The 26,131-nt window shown below is 35.8% G+C and overlaps 1 protein-coding gene and 1 pseudogene across 1 annotated transcript in view; one reads left to right on the top strand and one right to left on the bottom strand.

The window, feature by feature from the left end:
• The window catches only part of LRP1B (LDL receptor related protein 1B), a 1,933,392-nt gene that overhangs the window by 660,979 nt on the left and 1,246,282 nt on the right, over positions 1-26,131 (bottom strand). Inside the window, exons 24-25 of the mRNA XM_003267617.4 lie at positions 11,521-11,718; positions 9,175-9,379 (exon numbers count right to left, since the gene is read on the bottom strand). Coding sequence (XP_003267665.2) covers positions 9,175-9,379; positions 11,521-11,718 — 403 coding nt within the window. The remainder of the gene's footprint in view (positions 1-9,174; positions 9,380-11,520; positions 11,719-26,131) is intronic.
• On the top strand, positions 23,874-24,521 carry LOC105738902 (annotated as a pseudogene).

Below are 26,131 nucleotides of genomic sequence, written 5' to 3'. Positions count from 1 at the left end.
GGCCTACACCCAGAAACAAACAAGGACAGCTTGGAAGTTAGAAACAAGATGGAGTCAGTTCAGATCTCTTTCATTGTCTCAGTTGTAATTTTGCAATGGTAGTTCCATAATTTCAAATGATGACTATCACAGTTTTTATAAATAATGTAGGTAAACGATTAAAATAAATAATTAGGTAAATGTAACGGGATAAATACTCGTAAACAAACTCATCATAATTTAGATCCTAAAGTTATATTAAATAATATGTATTTCATTATTTAGGTATTTTTTTTCAATAAAACTATATTTGTAGGAAAACATTCTTTCAAAAAAAGTATGTCCTTTTTAAAAAGGTGAAAAATTTTTGTCCAATTCAAAGCTTATTTAAAGGTTATGTATAAAACAAGATAAAAGGAATGGGGAAATAAGAGAAATGTAAAGAAAATTATAAAAATAAAGAGGTTTTTTTTCTGGTAAGAAAGCTTAAAGAGAAATTTTTTTTTATATGAGAAAGAGTCTTGTATAGTAGATTTAGTCCTAGAACAAAACGACTGGTTGTTTAAGAAACAGAGATGTTCAGAACAAACCAGAAAGTCCAAGCATGACAGGAATGATCTGTGTAAGTCAAAATAAATGTTTTTAAAAAAACAACTTTTATATGATTGAGCTGTCTATAATTAAAGGGAAATTATAATGATCTTTCTATAGATTGGGGCTTGATATTAAAAAACATACAATAAATGATGGGTTAGAACAATGACATTTTCTTAAGGGATTGATTTATTCTTAGTAAATTATAACAGATTTTTTTTTTAACACAAAGTTCAAATGTATTGCATCTCACCATTTTCGATTTTCTCTCCCGTTTTAAAGGGAGCAAGATAGTAATGCTCTCCTTCAACTCGTTTTCAGCTCATATAAGTTTTTTCCTTAACTTTTGTTTGTTGTGGCCTGATGCTAACAATGTTTTCTTAAAGGTCTAAAGGAAATGTTTTCTTCCAAAATAATATTCTGTGCAGTGCAGATGGTCTTTTCTTTTGCCTTTGGTAACTGGTCTAACAGATTTTTATGGTTTATCGAAACAACTCCTATGTCATTGTTATTAAGTTTTGGTTTGTTTAGGAAAAAAACTAATATTAATTTTTCTTTTTTTTAAATTAAGGTTACTACATCTGTTTATCTTTCTGTACATGCTTTTAAAGTACTTGTGATATTAAATTACAGGGCTTGGACTCCTCGGTCTAAAAAGGACGCCAGGCTCTGCATGGTGGCTCATGCCTGTAATCCCAGCACTTTGGGAGGCTGAGGCGGATGGATCAACTGAGGTCAGGAGTTCAAGGCCAGCCTGACCAACATGGTGAAATCCTATCTCTACTAAAAATAAAAAAATTAGCTGGGCATGGTGGCAGGCACCTGTAATCCCAGCTACTCAGGAGGCTGAGGCAGGAGAATTGCTTGAACCCAGGAGGCAGAGGTTGCAGTGAGCTGAGATCATGCCATTGCACTCCAGCCTGTGCGACAAAAGCAAAACTCTGTTTCAATAAAAAAAAAAAAAAAAAAAGGACATCAAGTCCTGCTAAATCTTAAATGCTGACAGCAATTAAAGCCTCATGTTTACTCCTGGTAGAAGATGACAATAAAAATAAACTGCATTCCTGAGCTATTGACAGCTTTTAACAACTTGGTGTATACTCCTATGAACACAATTTGGAGCATGTTTGTTTCTCTCTACCTGATTTCTACAGAATTTTGAAACTATTTGTGAGTATTGTTAGCTTATGGGCAATACAATTATTTGCATAAGTGCAATAAAAATTTGTTTTCATTTGTAATAGGACACAATTGGAGAAACTGGTTATTTTACCAAGGCTTTGACTGGAGTGGTGTGCTTTCCTCTAAGGAATCAAACTTGACTTATGAAGTCAATAAAAGCCCCTTGCAAAAATTGGCCTCGTAACTTGTCTATACCATCCCTGTACAGGGTTCCTGACCTGGGGTAAGGAAAGAACGTCATTTTTATGACAGGCCCAGGAGCTCCATGTTTATATTGGAAGCTCAAGAGGAAAGGAATTCACCCAACTCATAGGTATTTGATAGTATGAATCCATGGCTGGGCTCAACTTTAAAACAGTCTTATCTGAGATTCCTTCTATGGAACAAAATTCCATCAAAGCCAATTTAAAAGCCCATGTGAAAAAAAAATTTTCTTGCTGCACTGTATACAAATAATCAGGTCAAGTATAATAAAGCAAATCAGTCCTATGAGGAGTTGTCTTTAGTGAAAATGGGAAACTGGAGAGAGAAAAATTATGTTTCAAAAAACTGTAGTACACGTGTTGTTAGATTCTAATCTTGCCTAATGTTTTTCTTTTTTTATTATTTTCTACAGTTTAGACCAAATTCTATTTTTTCTTGGCTACAAGTCTGCAAAATAATGTTTTTATTTTTTTTCTTTTTCCTTCTTTTTTCTCCATTTTTTTTCTAATTTGGAATCATCAAAAACTAAGCTACGCTTTTGTAAAGCCCTCTGAACTGAAGGTAGACAACTTAAACTTCAGAAGAATATAACAGCAACCTCTTTAAAGCCACATACATAAACGACTTTCATACCTGCCTACTGATGCATGGACTTCAGAGTAATGTGGCCTATACTGATTTTCCAGGATTGTTCTTTTGTTTGTTGTTGTTGTTCTCCCTTCTTCCCCCTATTTTCTTGTCACAGGACATGAGACTTCACAACCTGCTAAAAATGAGCTTTCCTAATAAATCAAGACTTAGCCACCTAGGAATAAACCATCATAGCCATAAGAGATCAGATGAAACCTGAAACCAAAGACTCATGCTCTTCTAAAATGCTTTCTCTGAAAGATTTTAAAAAGAAAAGGGGGGAAATGTGACAGAAAAATAAATCTTGGGGCCCCCAAATCACTAAGCTAAAGGGAAAAGTCAAGCTGGGAACTGCTTAGGGCCAACCTGCCTCCTATCAATTCAAAGTCACCCCTCTGCTCACTGAGATCAATGCATTTGCCTTCTTTACAGAGGCTAATCAGAAACTCAGAAGCAGGCAACCATTTGTGTCTTATTTACCTTGACCTGGAGGCCACCTCACTCCATTTCAAATCTTCCCACCTTTGCTTCGAGTTGTCCCACCTTTCTGGACCGAACCAATGTTCATTTTACATATGTGAATTGATGTCTCATGTTTCACTAAAATGTATAAAATCAAACTGTGCTCGGACCACCTTTGGCACATGTCATCAGGACCTCCTGAGGCTGTGTCATGGGCACATATCCTCAACCTTGGCAAAATAAACTTTCTAGATTAACTGAGACCTGTCTCAGGTTTATAGAGTTCACAGACAGCTTTAGTTCTATGTATATGGCTTTAATTTTAGTTTCAAGGCTTTCAGAGCTATGGTTGTGGAAGCATATTCAGAAAAACAATATCCAAATTGTTTATTGTTTGATAATGAAATATGTGAATAAGACCGTTGGGAAAGGATAAAAATGAACATTCATATACCAGAGGACAATGTACTGATTGTTTAAGCTAGATAATGGGTACAAGAGAGTTTATTATACAATCCCTGCTAGTTTGTGTACTTTAATATTTCTATAATAAAAGTTTATAAGTGTAAATAACTCAAATACATAGGTACAAATTTTTAAAAATGTACCAGAGGACATTTATAAAATTTCAATGGTGGGGCCTATTTTCCAAAAAAAATTATGTTTAAAGATAAGATTGTTTTGTATAAAAATATTAATTATCTGAAAATATTAGCATGAAATTATTTATAAGCAAAGTTAATCACAAAATAATACAATATATTGCCAGTTAAATAGAAAATGGAACAAAGGTTAATATAAAGCTGATAGGCTAAATAGTAAAATGCCTTTCTTAAAAATAATGAATATGAAATAAATTAAATCTCACTACAATTAACTTTTGAGTGCACAGATCTTTCATAGACAACAGGTTGTTATTTGTCAGCTGCTTTTAAACTTATCATTAAAACCAAAAAGATTTAAATAGAAAGAACACGAAGATAGCATCAATCTAATTTGTAGTGTTATCTTCACAAACAAGGGCCAGCAGAGAGATTTGCAAGCTTAAAAAACATAAGAGGCCGGGTATGGTGGCTCATGCTTGTAATCTCAGCATTTTGGGAGGCTGAGGCATATGGATCGCGTGAGGTCAGGAGTTTGAGACCAGCCTGGCCAACATGGTGAAACCCTGTCTCTACTAAAAATAGGAAAATCAGCTGGGCATGGGGGCACACATCTGTAATCCCAACTACAGAATCGCTTGAACCCGGGAGGTGGAGTTTGCAGTGAGCTGAGACCATGCCACTGTACTGCAGCCTGGGTGACAGAGCAAAACTCTGTTTCAAAAAAAGAAAAGAAAAGAAAAAATAATCCCTGAAAACAAACCAAGAATTTGGAAGTTATAGGCAGCCTCTGAGGATTTGTGGATAAGCCACCAATAGATGTAGATAAGGCTGTACTTCCCACTCTGCAATGATAACACAAAGACTCCTGATGCATCATTTCTTGCCTGTATAACAATTGGGAAATTGGTGTCTACCTTGTAACTTTCTATCCAGTTATACTCTCAATAGTTGTGGAGAGTCTAACTATCTATCTCTCTGCATTCTCTATATTTATATTTACTAGAAATAGGCACTGTGAACTCTGAAACGTTTTTCTAGTGGGGGAAAAATATGGCTTGGGACACTTTGATTCACTAAAATAAGTGATCCCTTCATTTCTTCACTAAACCTAGCAGTGTTAGTATACTTCTATAGTGATCACTGTGAGACTAAAATTTCATCGATTTAAGTGAGAAATTCCGGCACTTTTTATAAATAACATGTTATAGAATTAGTCGCCCTAAAAGTGTTCTTAACTTTGCCATAACGTAGTTCAAAACAATCTTAAGAGCTGATTTCAGTGATCATCGTTTCATAAAATTCTAGGTACTCCTTCATATACTTGATAATGTGCTATTTTAACAGAATCATTTTTCCTTATTACTTTCTCTTTCGATGGTTAAAATGCATTAGCATTATATCCTCAAGTATACAAAGACTTAATATCTCTCCTTATAGGATGTATGGAAATGTTCAGTCACAATAACTTTTAAAAAAAAGAAACTACAGTCTACAGATGCTGCAGTTCCTCCATTCATGGATTAGTACGTGTCTGGATTAAACCGGATCAAAAGACATGAACAACTTGTAGCATTATAGGCATAAAAAGGCCATTATCATCTATCAGATCAAGCAGCAGAAGGTAAAAATAAATGATCCTGGTTAAAAAAAAAAAAAAGAGGTTACTTATCTATAATATTGAGTTCTTCTAAAACCAACAAAACCTTTATTAGTTCCATTTAAGAATATTCCTAGATAGGATTAAAATATTATTTAGATGTCTCACTAATCTTCACAATTACTATTTCTACTTTCACCAACGCAATTTTTATGGCAGTTAAAAATTTAGTTTAACTAAATTCAGTTTTAGTTAAAAGCTGAATTTTTAGTTCAGTTATTATGACAGAGGAAAACTAAATACTAGCTTTAGCAATAGAGCAGGAAGATGCCACACAGTAGTGTAAAAATAAAGGCAATGAAAGTTCAAGAACTGAAGTGAGTACCTTGTAGATTCTGCACACCCTGGTGCTTGTTACTCTCTAATATAAGCTTAATGTTTAAAACAGGATTCATGGTCTCTTTCAGGTCACCTTAGCAATAAGTACATTACCTTAAAATGGAATGAAAGAAAAATAGCTCCTCCCTAAAACTCTCAATTTACCATCTCGGAATAGTTTGTGACTTGGGAGATCAGGTCAAAATCCAGAATACTGAAGGAATATGGCATGATGACAGATATGTTTTATAACCCAAAGTGAATGTTGGTGGATTTTATGCTGGGGAAGCAAAGTCGTCAATTAAAAACACTTCACATTGGCATCTGTAAAAAAAGGTCACAAAGACCTTGATTGCTGTAGAAACCTCACATGAAGTAAATGTGTTTTGTGGGGCTAGTGTTAGGGCCTGTTTTTTTTCCTCAGCTGTGTTAAGGGAGAAAAGTGGCTAGTTGCAAACCTTTCTTTTCATTTGTTATTGTAAACAAAGTTCATATTTTTCCCATTAGCTGTCTGTCCTTTACTGTATACTTCACATTTTAAATATATCCTTGAGTTCCTATAAGTTGCATATAAACGAATTCCATTTATATGCATGCATTCATTTGTTTAACATTTACTTAGCACAAGTATATATTCAAAGAGGCTTAGAAGGATTTTACAGACTGAAAACAACTTCCCTTGCTATCAAAAAGCTTAAGATTTAGTAGAAAATATAACAGTATTGATATAAATTTTATTTCTCAATAATTAGTGAATTTTATCTAAAACTAAAAATTTCAAAAGAAGTTTAAATTACTTTGAAGCTCATATCAATGCTGATTCTTAGCTTCCTTATATATTTTATTAATAGTTTGAGAAATTAGGGAAAATCTTATGTTTATATTGTACATAGCACTAAAACAGTAAGCTGAGTTTAGATAAACTTATATTTCAATGTTGCTTTTCTTGTGCTTGGCTTGGCTTTGCTGTGTGTGTGTGTGTGTGTGTGTGTGTGTGTGTGTGTATGTGCTTATTGTTGCTATGTTTTAAGGCTACCTTGTGAAAGGTCCAATATTAAACTAACCTCAGAACTTTTTCCCAAAATAGCCAATAAACTTGAAAATATTTTAATATTCACACTACATTTTTAAATCTAAAAATGTATATTTTAAAATGTGCTTTAGGATGTTTATATAAACTTTATATCTTAATAATATCAACCTCTATAAAATAACTTTTAACAATAAAAAGCCTATCAAATCATGACACAAAAATCTGTCAACCTTCCAGTTAACACTTACGGTTTAATGAATTAGTACCGTTATCCAAACTCTGGTCATTTATTCTAGAAACGATTGTATGAGCATTATTTTGTTACCCTATTTTTTAAAAAGTATTATTTTATTATCAATGTAATTATCTTAATTAGCCTCACTGTTTCATAGCAGCGATTAGTGATGGAAGGTATCAACTCCCCCAGAAGCATTTTTGAGTTTCCCCTACTTTCAGGCTAGCTTTCTGTATTAACTTTCAACTCTTTGAGGATATTTCACACGGAAATCGTATTTGGTATTTTCACTTAAATAGTATTTGTAGATTGTATGTCCTTTGTGTTTTTGTTTTCTTCCTTTACTCTCAGGCTGGATATTTTCAAAACTGAGATAAGTAAGTTGATCCTAGTATTGCCAATATAATATCAGTGGAAAAGGAAGCATCAACTGCAAAATCATCTTGTTTGGAGAGACCATTTTTAAACTTTCATACACCTGGTTTTTTGTTTGTTTTCTGTGTCATTTATAAATTTGGAATTATTCACATTTTCCTCCTCATGTTGGTATACATGCCAGGACTACAATCTTTTCCAAAATATTACTTTTCTTTTATTCAGAAAGTTTCCCATGCTGACACCACTTAGGTCTGATAGGTAAAACCCTTACATCAGTAGTTGTTGGCACTGGAGATAAGGCCCTAGCTGATAATGAGCTAGCAACTTTGTAGGAGGTATAGGGTCAGTATCAGCAATCTACTTGTACCTCAGGAATAAAATATTGAAAAATAAAGGCATGTCTTATTAAACATAGCAGGCTTTTTCCTGATCAATTGTTATTACAGGAAGTAATGAGTGAAATACGTAAAATGTAGACTACGTACTAGAGAATATACTTCCAGGCTAAGAGAAACAGCTACCACTCAGCTCATTGTTACCAAATCTCCCTATTTTACGAAAGAAGGCGGAAATCCAGGGTCTTATGTAAAATCTCTCAGTATTTTAAATTTTGACAGCGAATTCAAGTAAATTTAAAACACTGTGGAAAATAAAGCAAACACATAAATGAGGGTGGCCAATTTGGAATCCTTGCTCTAGATAAGTGGTTTCTGCCCCTTTCATTTCTGAGTCAAAATTGAGGAAAAGAGACGCAAACATACTTTCCAATCTATTGACTTCTGAGTCTTAGGTACAGACAAGAGCAAAAGTCAGAGGGTGTGGCCAGGAGGCTGACTTAGACATCGCCTGGCTTTTCTCTCTTCTTTATCTCATTGAACTCCCTTTTGGCTCAGTCCCCGCCCATTGGAGCTCCTCTCTCATTGAAGCACTCATTGGTGCTCCCTGGACTTGATATTACCTAAAGTAACAAACCTCCTAAAGAATTCCTTTCTGCTAGCCTTTAGGCTTGACAATGGCCTTTGATTAACAAAACAATTCCAAAGTCATAATCGACAGGAATAACAAAGCATTCTCACCTATCAGTTGCATATTATCTCCCATGTATATCTCTCCTTAAAAACAACTGAAGGAGGAAGATGTTATTATCCCCAATTCATAGAATAGAAACCTGAAATCTAAGGGAAAAGAATACACTTGATACACCCAGAGTATAAGTGACTGGGCAGGAACCGGAACCCACATCTTCTGGCTGGAAATCCAGTGCCTCTCTTCTGCTCCTTCACAAAGGAACACAAAAGGGAAGAGGGGCAGTAACCTGAGTTACTCAACATTGAACCTTGTTTTCCAGAATCATATGCTTTGTCTTTCAAACCTCCTAATAGTCAATATCTCACCACTGGACTCCTTCAAGCTTATTTAAATTTTCTTTTAAACTGACTCCAAGAACATAAAAAATAAATAAAGGGTGAGGCGGTTAACATCTGTGACTATTTAGAACAAAGACTGGCCCTGTAGTTTGCAACCATTAGAAACAATTACAGCATCTCTTTGGCAAGGAAAAGAGAAATTCATTAAATTATTGCTTTGAAAAAGAGTTGCAATAGCTTCCAATAGGGCCTAATGCGCACATTTACAAAAAAAAAAAAAAAAAAAAGACATTTTGAGCCTCTAAAAGTACCTATGTAAGCAATCCTATAACCAAACTTGTGGTAATAAACTTAAACTAGTTGCTATATGTACAACTCACACACTCACCCCCACCACCCCCCCAACACACACAGGCATGGGCACAAAATAACCACTTTGACTCATAATTGATGGGATAATTAAATTCAATATCAAAGTGAAAGACTATTTTTTATGCCAAACTCAATCTATAAAAGGCAAACTTCTTTACCCATATCTTGGGTCCAAAGCAATGGCCCTGGGGTGTTCCATGGCTCCCGCTATTAGTGTAGTTCTTAGGGAGCCGTCTAGTTTGGCCACTTCGATTTGGTCCAGATTGCTGTCTATCCAGTATATGTTTCCTGCTATCCAGTCGACTGTCAGGCCTTCTGGAGTAGCCAGGCCATGCTCCACAACCACTTCAATGGCACTGACACCTACAAAAGAAGGAAAACCAACATGTGCACCCATTCAAGGATTGTGTTAAGCACAAAGGAAAAGGCCTACCTGTGATCAGCAGTACAAATCATTTCAATATGATTTCAACTTTGAGAGACTGCAAAAGTGCTACTTAGCAGAGGCAAAACCAAGTAGTCTCAAATTTAGCATTACCGATCTTCCTTGCCAGAAATCTTTAATCTCGTAAATCCTTTTAGCATCAGTGGAATAAAATTTTTAAGCAGCTCTGAGGCTAATAATAACATTGAGGTTGCAAAAAAAAGTTATTTCTTGTTTGTGACTTTTTTATACAGAGCAAAGGATTTTGGAAACAATAATGATACTCTGGTTAAAATCAGTGCAACTTAACTCAAATGTTGATCTTCAAGAGTAGAATAAAATCAAAAGAAAAAGCCCACCAGAGCTAATATGCATTCTGGCTAATCAGCACTCACTCTTTTTCTTTTTGGAAGCGTAACAGATAACAGCTACTACCATATTTAACCTTAACAAAGATAATCCCCAGATGACCCTCTTCCCCACCTGGGACCCTAAGACTTGCAAGATATAGCAAAAATGTAAATAAGAGAAAAAGGTCTGAATAAAAATAAGCATTTTGGTGATGCCTACCAATATTCTTATTTATCCACTATTTAATTTCTTTCACAATTTTAAAACAATTCTTTCTTTTTTTTTTTTTTTGAGACAGGGTCTCACTTCTGTTGCCCAGGCTGGAATGCAATGGTGTGATCATGGCTCATTGCAGCCTCAACTTCCAGGGCTCAGGTGATTCTCCTACTTCAGCCTCCTGAGTAGCAAGGACTACAGGTGCACACAACCATACCTAGCTAATTCTTTGTATTTTTAGTAGAGATGGTGTTTTGCCATGTTGTCCAGGCTGGTCTGAAACTCATGGGCTTAAGCATCTGTCTGCCTCAGCTTCCCAAAGTGCTGGGGTTACAAGCGTGAGCCACTGTGCTGGCCAGCCAAAACTTTCATTTTTAAACACCTTTTCTGATATGATAAATCACTGTAGTTTGTAACATTGCTACCACAGCAGTGCTTTTTGTTAGACATATTAACAACGTGTTTTATGAAGTAGCTAACCGATTAATCCTATGAATCTAAATCCATCATTTTAAATCAGTATATTACATAAGGTATAAGTTTACATATCATAATTATATTATGTGCTTAAATATGACCATTTTTCAAAATTGCAAAGGTGATTTACAATGGAATTAACAATTTGACAGAGATACCTTGTCCTTGGAATGGCACATGGAGGCAACATTTCAAAAGAAATATATATTTATGTCAAAGACTTCCTTTTTTTTTTTTTTTTTTTTTTTTTTTTTTTTTTGAGATGAAGTGTCACTCTGTTGCCCAGGCTGGAGTACAATGACACAATCTAGGCTTACTGCAACCTCTGCCTCCCAGGTTCATGCAATTCTCCTGCCTCAGCCTCCCGAGTAGCTGGGAATACAGGCATGCACCACCACGCCCAACTATTTTTTGTATTTTTAGTAGAGATGAGGTTTCATCATATTGGCCCGGCTGGTCTCGAGCTCCTGACCTCACGTGATCCGCCTACCTGGGCCTCCCAAAGTGCTGGGATTATAGGCGTGAGCCACCACAGCCAGCTATTAATATCAAAAACTTTCTACTTAAGAAAGGATTAGTTTAGCCAAAAGAGATAAGTCAAATTATGGCAAAAATATTTAGCTCATATTAGTCATCTTTGTAATACTTTTTTCTTTTTTCTTGAATTATGTTGAAAGATGGTAGCAAAATTAAAAAAAAAAACAACAAGTTATTGTAACTCCTAAAAATGTGACTAATGGTATGTAACAACCAGTCTTTTTTTTCTTTTTTTTTTTCTTGTAAATACATTTCTTTGCCATCAGTCCATGGAAAAGTCCACAGTGGCAAATGCTGTGAACAGCACGAGCGTCACCACTTCCTGCCCCCAACAGGTGCTCACACAGATGCTCAACATCCCTGATTTTACATATATGAGGGAGGGAATAAAGGACCAAAGGTCAAAGAATAATCAAAATTTCTTCTTGTTATAACGTGTTCTTTGAATTTTCACTTAAAAAGGCAATCTAAACATTAAGAAAAATTATAATATATGTACCTCCACTTTCAGAAAGCTTTCCCCGGTATATTCTGTCTTCTACAACATCTGTCCAGTAAAGTAAACTTTGACTGAAGTGAAAGTCAAGTGCTATTGTGTTTCTCAATCCAGGAACAAGTAGACTATAGTCTCTTCTGTGAAGATCAATCCTTCTGATCTCATGACGAATAGAAAAGATGATGAATGCTTCAAAAGGATCTGAAATTAAATTTATTTTTAATAGGCTTATGAAAATGTAAACTCTGGTAATGAAACGCTTGGGATCAAAATATATTATTTAAAAGTATAATTTATTACATAATTCTCTGTCTTAAAACAGCAATTTCTTTTAATCCAAAATTTAACAGAAACTTGCAAAACTTAGGTTTATGTGTATTCATTAGAATAGGTATTAGGGAGTTTTTATTCCTTGGATTTACATATACCTGATGCTGATTAAAGAGCAGAAGAATTACTGCCACACAAAGACAAAATGGAGGATTTTCTGCTTTTTTTCTTTAGAATTTCAGCTGACAAAGCTCAGAAAAATCACCATAGAAATTGCTAAGATTTGGCTAAAACTAACTTTGCTATACTCTTAACTAACTATCCCATACTAACAGATCCATAGAGGAGAAATATCCAACAACAACAGAAAAAGAAATCTGTGAAGAAGTTGTTGGACTTATAGTTAGGGAGTGCTTCCATTAAGAGAGAAGATGGCGGCTTCCTGCAGAGTCCAAAAAAATCATAACTGTATCATTCCTCACTGGTGTTTTTTAGCCTGAAACAGGCCTGAGTAGGGAGAAAGGAAAAAAGCTTTGAAAACGGATATGAGATTAAAGTTTCTTTTTGTATTATTTTTTGTGCCTAAAAGAATGTTTCAGTATCTGAAAGTTACTAAAATTATGTTATTTCAAAAATGTATCAAACCCTAAACTAATTACTGTGAGACATACTGATGTATATTGTTGTGATCACTTAGATATTGCAGTTATTTATTGCACAGTATTGTTTTTGCTGTATGACATTATTGTGACAAGAGCTAACTGAAACAATATATCAAAAACATGTACAGAATAGTTCCAAATAGCTCCCAATAAAACAAATACTCTTAAAATTTAATATCCAGGATTTAGCATTTTTTAAATAAAGAAAATGTTTGTGTTAGATGCACAGTTGTTTAAAAGAAAAATTACCTAATTTTGGATTAGCTCTTATGTTAGGTCTTTGATACAATTTGAATTAATTTTTGCATATGGTATGAGATAGGTTCAGATATCATTCAACTGCATGTGAAAATCTAGTCCTCCCAGCATTATTTCTTGGAAAGACGATTTTTCCTCCACTTATGTTCAAACTTACACTATAGACAAAAACTAACTCAAACTGTATTATAGACTTCAATGTAAGAGCAGCAAAAATTCCAATTCTAGTTGAACACCCAAGATAATTAAAAATGCATGTTCACAAAAAAAGTGGTGCATATTCATGGCAGCATTATTCATAATAACCAAAAATGGATATAATTCATATGCCCATCAACTGATGAATAAAAAAATGCTGTCTATCCACATGATAGATATATTATTCATCAATACAAAGAAAAGAATTACTGGTGTATGCTAAAACAAATGGAAACATTATGCCAAGTGAAAGAAGCTAGTCATAAAACACATATTGCATGATTACATTTATATGAAATGTCCAGAACAGGCACATCTTTAGGGGTAGAAAATAGATCAGTGGTTTCTAGGGCTGAGGGTAGGTATTAACGGGAAGTGATTGCAAATGGGCATGGGGTTTGTTTTGGGGTGATTAAAGTGTTCAAAAATTAAATAGTTGTAATAGTTTGAACTGTGCACTTTAAAAGAGTAAATCTTATGGTATGTAAATTATATCTCAATATATCTGTTATTTTAAAAATGTGGTAATGACTGTAAAAACTTGTAAAGGGCATAAAACTGTACAAATACTACCTTTAGCTCACTGTTAACAGTCCAGGTTCACATATATCATTAATTTTTTACTCATTTAGAGTCATTCCTATAACCTTCCTCAGATCTGAAAAATTTTCTATCTATATAAAGAAAACAAAGAATGCCAACAATTTAGTTCTGTTTCTTTTCTGTGCATTTGAGTTAGTTGAATAGAGAAATTATTATTAGAAAAATTAACAGAATAATATTTCAACTCAAAGAGTTCAGAAAATAAAAATGAATTAACTCAAATTTGAAAATAATAACAAATATAACTACAGAAATTGATAAAATACAACAAAAGATATTACTGGCAAACCCAAAGCCATTTGTTTAAAAGAATAACAAAATATAGATAGACTAGACCTATGGCAGACTTGATTATATATATATACTTGTACATATAAATATACATACATATATACACATACATATATAAATGAACAATAGGAAGAGTGAAAATAGAAAATATAGAAAATAAAAAACAGATGAGTAAGATATGCTTTTTAATAATACACTTGAAAATATGTAAAATAAGTTAATTCTTAGAAAAATGTGTTAGCAAAGTTGACTTAAAAAGAAATAGAAGGCCGGGTGCGGTGGCTCATGCCTGTAATCCCAGCACTTTGGGAAGCCAAGGTTCGTGGATCACCTGAGGTCAGGAATTCGAGAACAGCCTGGCCAAAATGGTGAAACCCCGTCTCTACTAAAAATACAAAATTATCCAGACATGGTGGCACGTGCCTGTAATCCCAGCTACTCAGGAGGCTGAGGCAGGAGAATCGCTTGAACCTGGGGGGCAGAGGTTGAAGGGAGCCTAGATCATGCCACTGCACTCCAGCCTGCGTAACAAAGTGAGTCTGTCTCCAAAAAAAAAAAAAAAAGGAAATTTGAAATGATATATAAGCATTACAAACATTGATTTAATAGTAAAATTATACCTTCCAATCTAATGTGAAAAAAAGTAAAACTCACAAGACTAAAAGTAATTTAACAAAGTGGTACTCAAGTTGTCTACACAGACTGCTGCCAGTCCACAGACTTTGTTACTAGTCCATAGTGAAGTCACATAGTAATTGAAAATATTAAGAAAAGTTTACACCAATTAAAACAGCAAGACCACACCCATTTTATTGGGCAAAATTGGAAGTCCAAGAATTATCAAAACATCACACATGGAGGGCTTCCTATATACTGTAATTATTCTTAAACTTTTCTTTTTATGACAGAGTCTCACTCTGTTGCCCAGGCTGGAGTACAGTGGCATGATCTTGACTCATTGAAACCTCTGCCTCCCAGGCTTAAGCAATTCTCATGCCTCAGCCACCTGAATAGCTGTGATTACAGGCATGTGCTACCATATCCAGTTAATTTTTGTATTTTTAGTAGAGACAGGGTTTCTCCATGTTGGCCAGGATGGTCTTGAACTCCTGGCCTCGAGTGATTCACCTGCCTTGGCCTCCTAAAGTGCTGGGATTACAGACGTGAGCCACCGGGCCCAGCCATTCTTAAACATTTATAAATCCCAATTTACACAGTCCTCACAAAGCCTTATGAGGTGCGTGATGTTGTTACCCCCATTTTATACAGGAGGAAACAGAGGTACAGAGGAATTATATAACTAGCATGCCAAAGTCACACAGCTAGTAAGTGGAGGAGAAGCAATCTGACCCATGATGGTAGCCAGTGTTAACAATGAGTTGGAGAATGAGGCACTTTCATAAAGTGTCAGTGTAGTTTGTATTTCTACAACTATTTTGGAGACAGATTTGGCTATAATCGACTTGAACACGTGTAAATGAAGATGCGCATACACTTGAATACGTAGTTCAACTTGTGTACATTTCCATATGTAGACATCATAAGACCATTTACTACAACATAGTTTGATATAGCAAACTCCTAGAAAGAACCCTAAAGGCCACAAACAGAGGAATGACAAACCGTAATCTTTTTATAGAGTAGAATGTTATAGAGCAGTTAAATCTCAAAATCATATTTATGAGTTAAAAAAAAAAAAACCTGGTTCCAGATGGGTACATAATGCATATAACTTGTGTACACATAAAAGCACAGTGTTAAATGTTGTTTAAAAACACAAACTGTAAGGATAGAGCAGAGACACCAGGCTCTCAAAAGGGGCTGTCTCTGGAGATGGAGAAATGCATACACAGAGGGCTTCAAAGTTATCTAATGTTTTATTGCTTTCAGAAAATCATTTAAATCGTGAATGATATATTCTAAATGTTTAAAAATGTTGGCTGTTGAATACATTATTCTCACTATTTCCAAACATGTTTGAGTCTATAAAGTGAAAAGTGATTAAAAGCACATCTGTTTTCTTTGAACAATGACCTTTACGTTGACTATCTTATTAAAACTGCGCACAATCTTTTCAAGTTCTTGTATTCTTTACAGTCATTTTATGTTGAGAAAACATTTGTTTGATAAATATTTACTGAATTATGCTTGACTAAAATAAACAGATAAAATAGTTTACCAAAGATCGAAAATCAAAGTGTAAATTTTCAAATCATTTTCTATTTGAACTCTTAATCTAGATATCTTCCTCAAGTGCCTCTACTTTTAAGATCTCTGTTGACTTATTAGATTATTATCTCCCCTTTGAGAAAATAAAGTTGTAATGAATAATCCAATGTGTTATTTCATAAACCAGTGGGAAATCATGAAGACAGAACTTTAAAATCCCATCTTAACAATGGTTTTTTCTTTAATTAAATGAAAACTTGTAAAAAAGTATTTGGAGATAAAATAAATGAAGAATTTTCTAGTTTGTTTCAATCTTGACATAGCTATATTAACTTCTTCAGGGGCAACTCAATTTAGAATGAATATAAATAATACGTGAAGTAGCCATCCATTTTTACTGTTTTCTAACAACTCTTCCAGTATACTAGCTTCTGTTTCATAAATGACTGAATTTAACAGCTCAAACCAGCATATTATCCTCCTAATAGAGAAGTGGCCTGAAATCTTTCTCCTTTAGCATATTTTAAGAGATGAGATATGTACAAAATAAAGGAGGTTACAAATTATACTTTTTATAAGTGATGAATTTCATTTTTATGTATCTAGTGCATTACGAGAAGCTTTTAGAAAACACTCAGAAGACTGTTATCTTCTATGTACAATTATCTTCTTTGTTTTTCTTTTAATCCCACTACAGATATGCAGAATGATTTTTATCAGACAGACTATGAAAGCAGCAGATGAGTTGTCTAAGAAACAAGAGTCCTTCAGATCCTTTCAGGGTGAATTGCTATTACAACCATACAACTAGCAATTCTATGTGAAATCCCCTGATTCTTTACCATATATATAATATCACCAAACAAAAAGTGATATTACCGTTACAATGTTTTCTCTCCTGCTACTTCTGAGTTTTTACTGTATTTTCTGTTCTTACATTTAAGAATTTATTTGAACTTTTCTGTCCCATCATCAGATACATTTATTTTACACAGTAGCAACTTATGAAGTGGTAAATAGTATATTATTTATCTGACCCAATATATATCATAAGTTGCTTCCCTCCATTTCTCCAGCTATAGGCATATTGGGAATGAATGATAGTTAAATATTTCTGAAGTATAATATACAGGTAGGCAGAGGGAATAGAATCAATAGAATGAAAGCCAGGATGAACTTTCAAGTATTGTTCAAACTTGTACATATACATGATGATGTCATCAGCTGTCTCTCACATTTTTTAAGAACCAATTTTTTCTTTCTCTCTTAGTAATCACTTTCCCAAGTATTTCTGGATTTTTAAATTATCTCTGCTTTGTATGTCAAGTTCGTGATTTGCTTAACTCACCAATTCTTTTCATTAACAAGTTATTAAGAATCCTCATTTGGGGTGTGTGTGTGAGAGGCAGAGTGAGAGAGAAGAGCACTCAGGTAAGAGGTGGAACAACAACAAAACCTGCATTTCTAGGATACAGTCCAGTGTCTTTTACTAGATTGTATTTAAGAAATATTTTTGATTGCATAAATGAATAAATAGTTATAAAAATCAATGAACGAATAACAAGCCTAGAAGACCCTATATATGATGAAAATGATTATGGGAGGAAGAAGAAATATGCAAAGAAATGAATCAAACAAAGAACTGACAGAAGCAGACGAAGAAGACTTGTTCAACAGAGGTCACCATGGATGAAGTTCATAGATGGGTGACTGAATGGAGGCAGCATCTGAAATGTCTAAAGTTTAGAACATAGTGTTGATTTCTACAAATCAATAAGAAAAGGCAGTAGTCTTAATAGGAAAATGACCAAAGGAAATTAAGGCTAGTGAGTATATGGAGAGGTGCTCAAACTCATGAGAAATAAAACAAATGCAAACAAAAGCAATGATATCTCATGTTACTCCTACATATTAGGGAGAAACTGACAGAGTGGATAATTTTGAGAGCTGCGAAGGATGCAGGAACTTAGTGCACTGTTGGTACAGATGTAGACGGTGCAACCACTCTGAAGAGGAACTGGTTCTACTTGGTCATTGTAAGTAGAAGCACATTCCATGATTGTTATTGGTCCTAAAGGAATTTTTATCCACATCTATAAGAATGCAGGTAAATGTATGTCTATGGAATTATCATTTGTACAGAAAGGGGCAACTTGAGTGTATTTATATGGTAGAATGGAAAAGCGTAAAAGATGTGTGCATGCTCTATGACACTACCTAGTGATTAGAAGTAATAGTGTAGGTATACAGTTCATAAAGACAATGCTGACTAAAAAAGGTAAATGACAGAATGTAATATGTATAATACCAATTACATAATTTAAAATGTATGCAAAAAAACATAGATTTTTATAAGAGAATATATGAACAACATTGAAATGATTTCCTCTAGAGACAGAGGAAAGGAAGAGGGGTAGGCATTAGAAATAAAAGTAAAGAAAGAAAGAGAGACCAAGGCAGGGCAGGAGAAAAATAAAAAATCTTACATAGATCCAATTATAATACTGTGCCAGGAAGTGAGGAGTGTAATCAACTCAACGCTTCCTGCCTGATCTTCAAAAGATAAAGAGAGGAAGAGAGAGATCATAAATATGAGTCTAATTGAAGAAAAGAGAAAGGGTCCAACTACTTAAAACAGAGAAAGCTCTTACATTCAATAATCATTTGCTGCAAAATTTTCATATGTTTCATAAGGGATATAAAATATTTTGATTCAATCTCAACTTTTATGAAAGTGGATGCAAGTAACAAAAGTAAGGTCATGAAAATGTTGACTATTCAAAGGCATCATAGGAGTGTGTGGGTTCACAGCACAGATAAACTGCCTGGGTCTTTGCAGTATTATGTAAATGCTCCTGCTTTGAGGTCAGGAAGAATAAAGTTCAAAACCTTTGCCCTAATATCTCTTAGCCACAGCCTGTTACCCTGAGCAAATGAAGTAACCTTTCTGGGTCTTCATTTCCATAGGTATAAAATCAGAGTTTTAAGACTATTTATCTGGTTTCTTGGGAGTAATAAATAAATGATCGTATTTTAGGTGTTGGGTAAATGGTAGCTATTCATAACATTATAATAATTAACTTGAAGAAATTCTTTGTAGATAAGGGAGTTTTGAAGAGTGTAAAGGATTCAAATTTCCAGGGAGTATGTGAAAGATATTGTTATTAAGTCATAGATGATAGTGAACGGAATATGTGAAGATGATTAAATGAGGCGACATATGTGAAAGTGCTTTACACATTCTTAGTCGTGCATATACTATTATTATTCATGATGAAAATAGCAATAATATGCCTAAAGTCGAAACCCACAGTGGATGATGAGGAAACATCAGGTTGGAGATGGAAAATGAGCAAAAATGAAGAAGGCTCTGAAGAGCAGACAGAAAGGTTTGAGGTTAATTTCATAGATAACAGAGAGATACTTTTAAAATCTGGATGGAAACTGATATATACATGTGTCATTTTTTAAAGAGAAATAAAAGAATGGATGACTGGATTTTAAGTCCCCCACAGCTTCATTCCCCTGATGGCTTCACCTTTATCACTCACTACTCCCCAAGGCAGCAAATCTGCTTATCACTTTATTTTTTATCTTGACCCCTTTCTATTAATTTTCATCTTCCTGGATCTGGATTTTCCTCTCTCTCTCAGTAAAAATACTATGTTTTTTTTTCCAGTTTCAGTATCCGTCTCCTCAAAAACTGGAGAAACAAGGAGATAAAAACAAATTTGCTGGAGAGAAGATTGCCAGCGTCATTAGAACATATGTATCTCCTGGACTATGCTGTGGTGCAGATGCTACTTAATTGTAGAAAGAGATCTGAATCCAAGAAACACTGTGAAGAAAAAAAATTAAGACATAGAGAGAGAAGGCAGCAAGGAATTGGAAAAATCAAAGATAAGTTGAGGTTGTGAGCCCTGAAGACCAAAAAAATACTGCAGCTAGTGACAGAATTACAGATAATTGAGGGAGAAGAGAAAGGGTACATTTAGCCAACTAATCTTGAGGTGACCTGATGATAGCTGGGGAAGTAGAATTAGCTAGTAAGAAAAATGATAGGCCGGGCACGGAGGCTTACACCTGTAATCCCAGCACTTCGGGAAGCTGAGACAGGAGGATCACCTGAGGTCAGGAGTTTGAGACCAGCCTGGCCAACATGGTGAAATCTCGTCTCTACAAAAATACAAAAATGAGCTGGGCACAGTGGCGCATGCCTGTAAGCTACTCAGGAGGCTGATGCACGAGAATCACTTGAACCTGGGAGGCAGAGGTTGTAGTGAGACAAGATGGTGCCACTGCACTCCAGCCTCGGTGACAGAATGAGACTCTGCCTCAAAAAAAAAAAAATTGATACAGCTGGAGATGTAAATGCCACAGTAATCAGATCTGGAGTGACAAGGGAAGGTTCAGAGTGGAAAGGGGTTGTCCAAAGAAATACACATAGAGGCATGTGAAAATTAAGCTTTGGGTAGTGGACACAGTATACCAAAACACAACCATTATATTTTTGCATTTTTGTCCTTATATTCACAATCTCTTTCCTAGAAATGATTTTAATTAAAAACTAAATATAATTTTAAAAGCCTAAAAACGAAAAAAAAAATTAGAGAATAAGAACAAAAACATTAATGTGAAAATACAACCTGATTCGGGCTGAGATAAAAAAAAAAATACTGAAATGCTATTTGCAATGTTACTAGAAATATGCTACAAATTTGCCAGTGGGCTGCCGAACAAACAGCCATGGAGCCAGAAGAAAATGCAACTGAAACAGAAAATTTTCCCTCACCCCTTCACAGGACTTGCGAAGGGGATGGCTCGTTGACTCAGCCTGCAGCTCTCAACCCCTCGCGGGGAAGGGGAGCACGCAGGTGAGTGCTCGCAGGGGCCAGAAGGAATGCTTCAGGTCACCGGCAGGAGCGGAACTCTGTGTGGCCCCTAGAGCCTCAGAAGGCATGTTACAGTGCGGTTTTACTTTGCTGTCCTGGGGTGGCTTAAGTGTTTAACAGCTCAGAGTGACAACCCCCTGTAACCCGAGCTCTTACTGGGTGTCAGGAAGAATCAGGTCACACAACCAACTGAAGATGGTAAATGCAGGGGATTTTATTGCTGATGAAAATGGTTCTCACTGGGATGGAGAGCTGAAAAGGGGATGGACCAGGAAGGTGGTCTTCCCCTGGAGTTCAGCTGTCCCAGGCCAAACTCTTCTCCAAGGTCCCACCATCAAGCCATCCCTCTGAAGTCAAGGTGCTTCTTAACAATGCCAAGTTGCTTTTTTCTCGTCTCTCCTTCTCTGCTGCTCTGCTGCCAGTGGAGCCTGGGGTTTTTATGAGCACAGGATGGAGGCAGGGGGCAGGGTGGGCCAAGGTGGTTTTGGAAAAGGCAACATTTGAGCAGGAAAACAGGGATGTAAAGTTCTCACTTTGGGCTATGGGTCCAGGCTTGAGGGTGGGGACCTCACGGGGAACCTACCTATTCTACCCAGTATTTCCCTGCCTCCTGTCCATATCACAATCAGTATCATATTTTAGGTGGTCCTAAAAGAAATCAATACTTCAGAGAAGGGTGATTAATAATTGAATTATAATTATTAATAAATGAATTAAATTATTAATAAATGAACTAAAGAGGGAAAAAGTAATTGAATATTGAGATATATGAGAAAACTGAGATTTGAGATATATTAAATAAAAAATAAAAATTATAAAAGTAGCATTTATGAAATATCATTTTATATAATAAGATATTAGGAGTGAACTTTGAGAAAACAGAATCGGTTCTGCAATTCAGCGAAAGCCAGATTGTAAAGAATCAGAGAAGGGCAGAGTGCAGAGAAATAAAAAAAAAGATGAGAGAACTACGGATGAAAACTCAAGGGGAAAAAAGGAATGGAACAATCATGGCTGTAATTTGCAAAACTATTTTTTTTTTCTTTTGAGACAGGGTTTTACTCTTGCTCAGGCTGAAGTGCAGTGGCACAGTCATGGCTCACTGCAGTCTCAGTCTACTGGGCTCAGCCAATGCTCCTGCCTCAGTCACCTTGGTAGCTGGGACCACAGATGTGCACCACCATGACTGGCTGATTTTTAAATTATTGGTAGGTAGGGGGTATTCTTATGTTGACCAGGCTGTCTTGAACTCCTCAGCTCAATCGATCCTCCTATCTCAGCCCTCCAAAGCGTTGAGATTACAGGTGTGAGCCACCATCCCCAGCCAAAAGCCTGCTATCATCATTTTTTTTTCTTTGTAATGTCAAGAGGGATAAGGACAGGTATCGCCTTCAATACAAAGAAAACATTTTTAAAGGGAGAAACAACAGAAGATGACGTAAAAGAAAAAATGAGCAAGAAAGAAGAAATTTATATTTTTAAAGTAATAACTAGTCAATTCATTTTTATTGAACTGTGAATTTGCTGCTTTTCTAAAAGGGGTGTACAAAATATAGAATAAAGCCTTTTTTCTTTAGATGCACAAAGTACACTATACATTTCAGGAAGAGACTAATTACCAGAAGATTAAAGTATTCACTTAAAAATGTTTCACTGTAACTTTAAAAGATAAAATATACTTTTGCTTTTCTATAAAATTATGAACAAAACCAGATGGAAAATACAGGAATCTTAACAGTGAGAAATCATGTGGTACCGCTAGAGTTTTGTTGGGGCTCAGAAAACAGCACCACAAAGTGAAGGCCTGAGAAGCTACTTCAGAAGCAAAGTCTCTCCCTCACCCTCTCCTGCCTTCCTCTTTTTCATGCCTCATTCTCTCCTTAGGCAAGCCACAGTAACTATAATCTCTCTTTCCCAGAGCAAGTCATAGAAACAAACTAGCAGCCCCTTTTCCCAAAGCCAGCCATAAAGCCTAAAAATATTATTCTAACCTTCCCGGACTATGATGGTTAATATTGAGGGTCAACTTAATTGGATTGAAGGATGCAAAGTATTGTTCCTGGGTGTGTCTGTGAGGCTGCTGCCAAAGGAGATTAACATTTGAGTCCAGTGGACTGGGACGGGCAGACCCACCTTTAATCTGGATGGGCACCATCTAATCAGTTGCCAGCACAGCTAGGATAAAAGCAGGCAGAGGAATGTGGAAAGACTAGATTTGCTAAGTCTTCTAGCCTCTATCTTTCTCGCGTGCTGGATGCTTCCTGCCCTCAAACATCAGACGTCTAGTTCTTCAGCTTTTGAACTCTTGTACCTACACCAGTGATTTGCCAAGGGCTCTCGCACCTTCAGTCACAGAGTGAAGGCTGCACTATTGGCTTCCCGACTTTTGAGGTTTTGGGACTCAGACTGGTTTCCTGGGTCCTCAGCTTGCAGACAGCCTATTGTGGGACTGCACCTTATGATTGCGTCAGTCTGTTCTCCTAACAAACTCCCCTTCATGTATTCATCTATCCTATTAGCTCTGTCCTTTTAGAGAACCCTGATGAAGACACCAACCTTTCTGTTTAGGAGCTGGCCATAAAGAAATTGAAGATGCTCATTCCAGAGGGGGTCTGCCCCATATCCTGGGGGAAGCAATGCTGCCCAGAGAAGTTCAGAAGAATCAGAGCAGACAGGCTGTGCTGGTTCCCCCCAACCATCTATAAGCATTAGGTCAGACACTTTCTATCCAATCATATTTCTACACGTCTGTCCATACTTCATTGAGCCTAAGCATAAAAAATGGGTAGTTTTTCCTGGGTCTTTGGATCTTCATTCGGAAGGTTTCTATGTCACATAAAACTGTCATCAGGTTCCTATTCAGGACTAAGTCCGGGGAACACAACCTGGTTAGTGTGGGTCCTGGGGCTTCCCCTGCTGAACCCTCTGGCAGCTGAGCCATAGGAGGGATGTAGGCCGAAGCACTAAAATAGGAGACGGTGCCCGCGGTACTCAAGTGGAATGGGCACACTAAACTGGTGTCTCCCAGTGTAAGGACCGTGGGCTGACCAAGTTCTCCTTAGAATTGTATACACTAATGAGCAATCCCAGGACCATCGATTTGTCCAACAACAAGATGGAGAACCTACCACTTTTGCTGATACATAAGTTCACTCTGCTGAAGAACCTCTCCCTGAACAACATAAACTGGTCTGCCTAATGAGATTATGCAATCCTAAAAAAATTCTAGAGATGCTACGCCTAAACAGCAGTCACCTGAGAGAGCTGCCATCTACCTTTGGGCAACTCTCTACCCTCAAGACCCTGAGCCTCTCTGGGAACCAACTAGGAGCGCTATCACCCAACTTTGTAGCCTAGGCCACCAGATGCAGTGGATCTTTCCAAGAACCAGATTTGAAGTATACCTGACATAGTAGGAGAGCTGCAGGTCATCAAACTCATCCTCAACTGGAAGAAGATATCTCAGGTCTCAATAAAGATATCTGGCTGTCCTTGCCTTAAAATTCTTCACCTGGAAGAGAACTGTCCTGAGCTCAGCATGCTTTCACAGAGCATATGCAGTGATTGCCAGATCTGCCCACTTGATATGGAAGGCAATCTTTTTAAAATAAACTTCAGTAAGTACATGGAGAAGTTCATGGCCACCAAGAAGTTTGCATGAAGTTCTCCAGGTCTATGGGAACCTTACAGGATATTGACTTCGGATTTGTTGGAGTGCTGCTGATTCAAAGGCTCCTGTTGTTGTCAAGGGTATCTGCAATAAGAAGATGATACTCCAGGAGATTATGTTTTACTCAGTGATCTTTTTTTTTTTTTCCTTTTCAGGGCTCTTCTCAACTAAGCCTAAAGAAAGGAAATCAGGAGACAGGAAAAGTTCTCTATTTGAGTCACGGGTATTATGACAGTGAGCAAGGTTGGTCTTCAAAAATCATCATTAGTTTGGCATTAAGAAACAAGTAGGTAGCTGCTATTATTATGGTGAGGGAGTGCTGCCTGGTAATAGAATAACTCCACACCACAGCTTGAGATTTCATTTAGTTTCAATGTGTGAGTTTTCAATGAAAAGTCAGTTGCCATTTCATTTCTATGTTAACACTTCCTATTTTTATGAAATTCAAATAATTTGTGAGAGGCTGGTATGGTTAAGCTAAGGATTTATTATTTTATTCCCGTCCGTCAGTTCAATTGCAGTGTTTAAACTTGGAATTTAGGACTTACATAAATATGGGACTATTTGTCTTGATTAAAAGTACGCTTTGTCAGAGAAGCACCAATACAACACTAAAAAATGTCCCCCAAGGCTGCCGTAGCAAATTCTTTACTATTTCAGGCAACTTATTGACAGAGGGCTCTGAAGAGCTAAAACTGTATATGCAACACTTATACGATAAAAGTCATTTTAATAATCAATATTTTCTTGAAGATTTGTTAGAAATAATGTCTTCTTTCTGGTAATCTTTCCTCCTTGTTGTATTTATAACTCTACTAATCAAATTACCTATCAATAAACTATTGCTATAATATTTTAAAACAAAAAACAATAAAACAAAAAACTATGATCAAATAAATTTGCTATGATTTTCTCTTGTTAACTGGTCTTTGTTATAGGAGAGTCATCTATGACTCTTATTATGGGCAGGAAAGGGAACACCTCCTTTCTGCCCCTACAGTTCCATTGTGAGCTGAGAGCAGATGAGTCAATTCCATTAGGAGAGTTGTCTCTGTCCCTGGTCGCCTGTATTTAAATGTTGAATTATTCTAACATTAAACATAAGTTGTTATGTATTTCATATGGTATATAACCACTCTAAGACACTCAATCATTTTGTTATCTGTATCTAAAACAAACATCTGGAGCCAATTCTCATGTGAAATATGATCACAAATGTGTCTGAGGTCAATATTTGATCTATTGCTTTTTCATCTGAAACACGTAGGTGAATGAAATGACTGTTACCATTACAACAAACTGCTGTTTTTCAGCCTCTCAAGCCAATTACTTTGTGTGAGAATATTGAAGAAGAAATATAGAATAAATGTCTGCTAAACTTATGCTCTGGGACTCAAATTTTAATGGTCAGAAGAAAACTACTACAAAAATAATCACAAAACAAAACAAAATTTAAAGTAAAAGATTAAAATAATACAATAATATCTGAAAGAATATAGTATTTATTAACTGCATATTATTTTCCCAGAAGTGGACTGGATATTACGTAAAACACAAGAGAAAAGTCTGTAACCTGAATTCTAACTTCAAAGTTTGTATTA

The sequence above is a fragment of the Nomascus leucogenys genome, chromosome 20 (genome assembly GCF_006542625.1).
Source record: "Nomascus leucogenys isolate Asia chromosome 20, Asia_NLE_v1, whole genome shotgun sequence".
Classification (NCBI taxonomy): domain Eukaryota; kingdom Metazoa; phylum Chordata; class Mammalia; order Primates; family Hylobatidae; genus Nomascus; species Nomascus leucogenys.
This window is presented reverse-complemented; position numbering and strand designations above follow the sequence as displayed.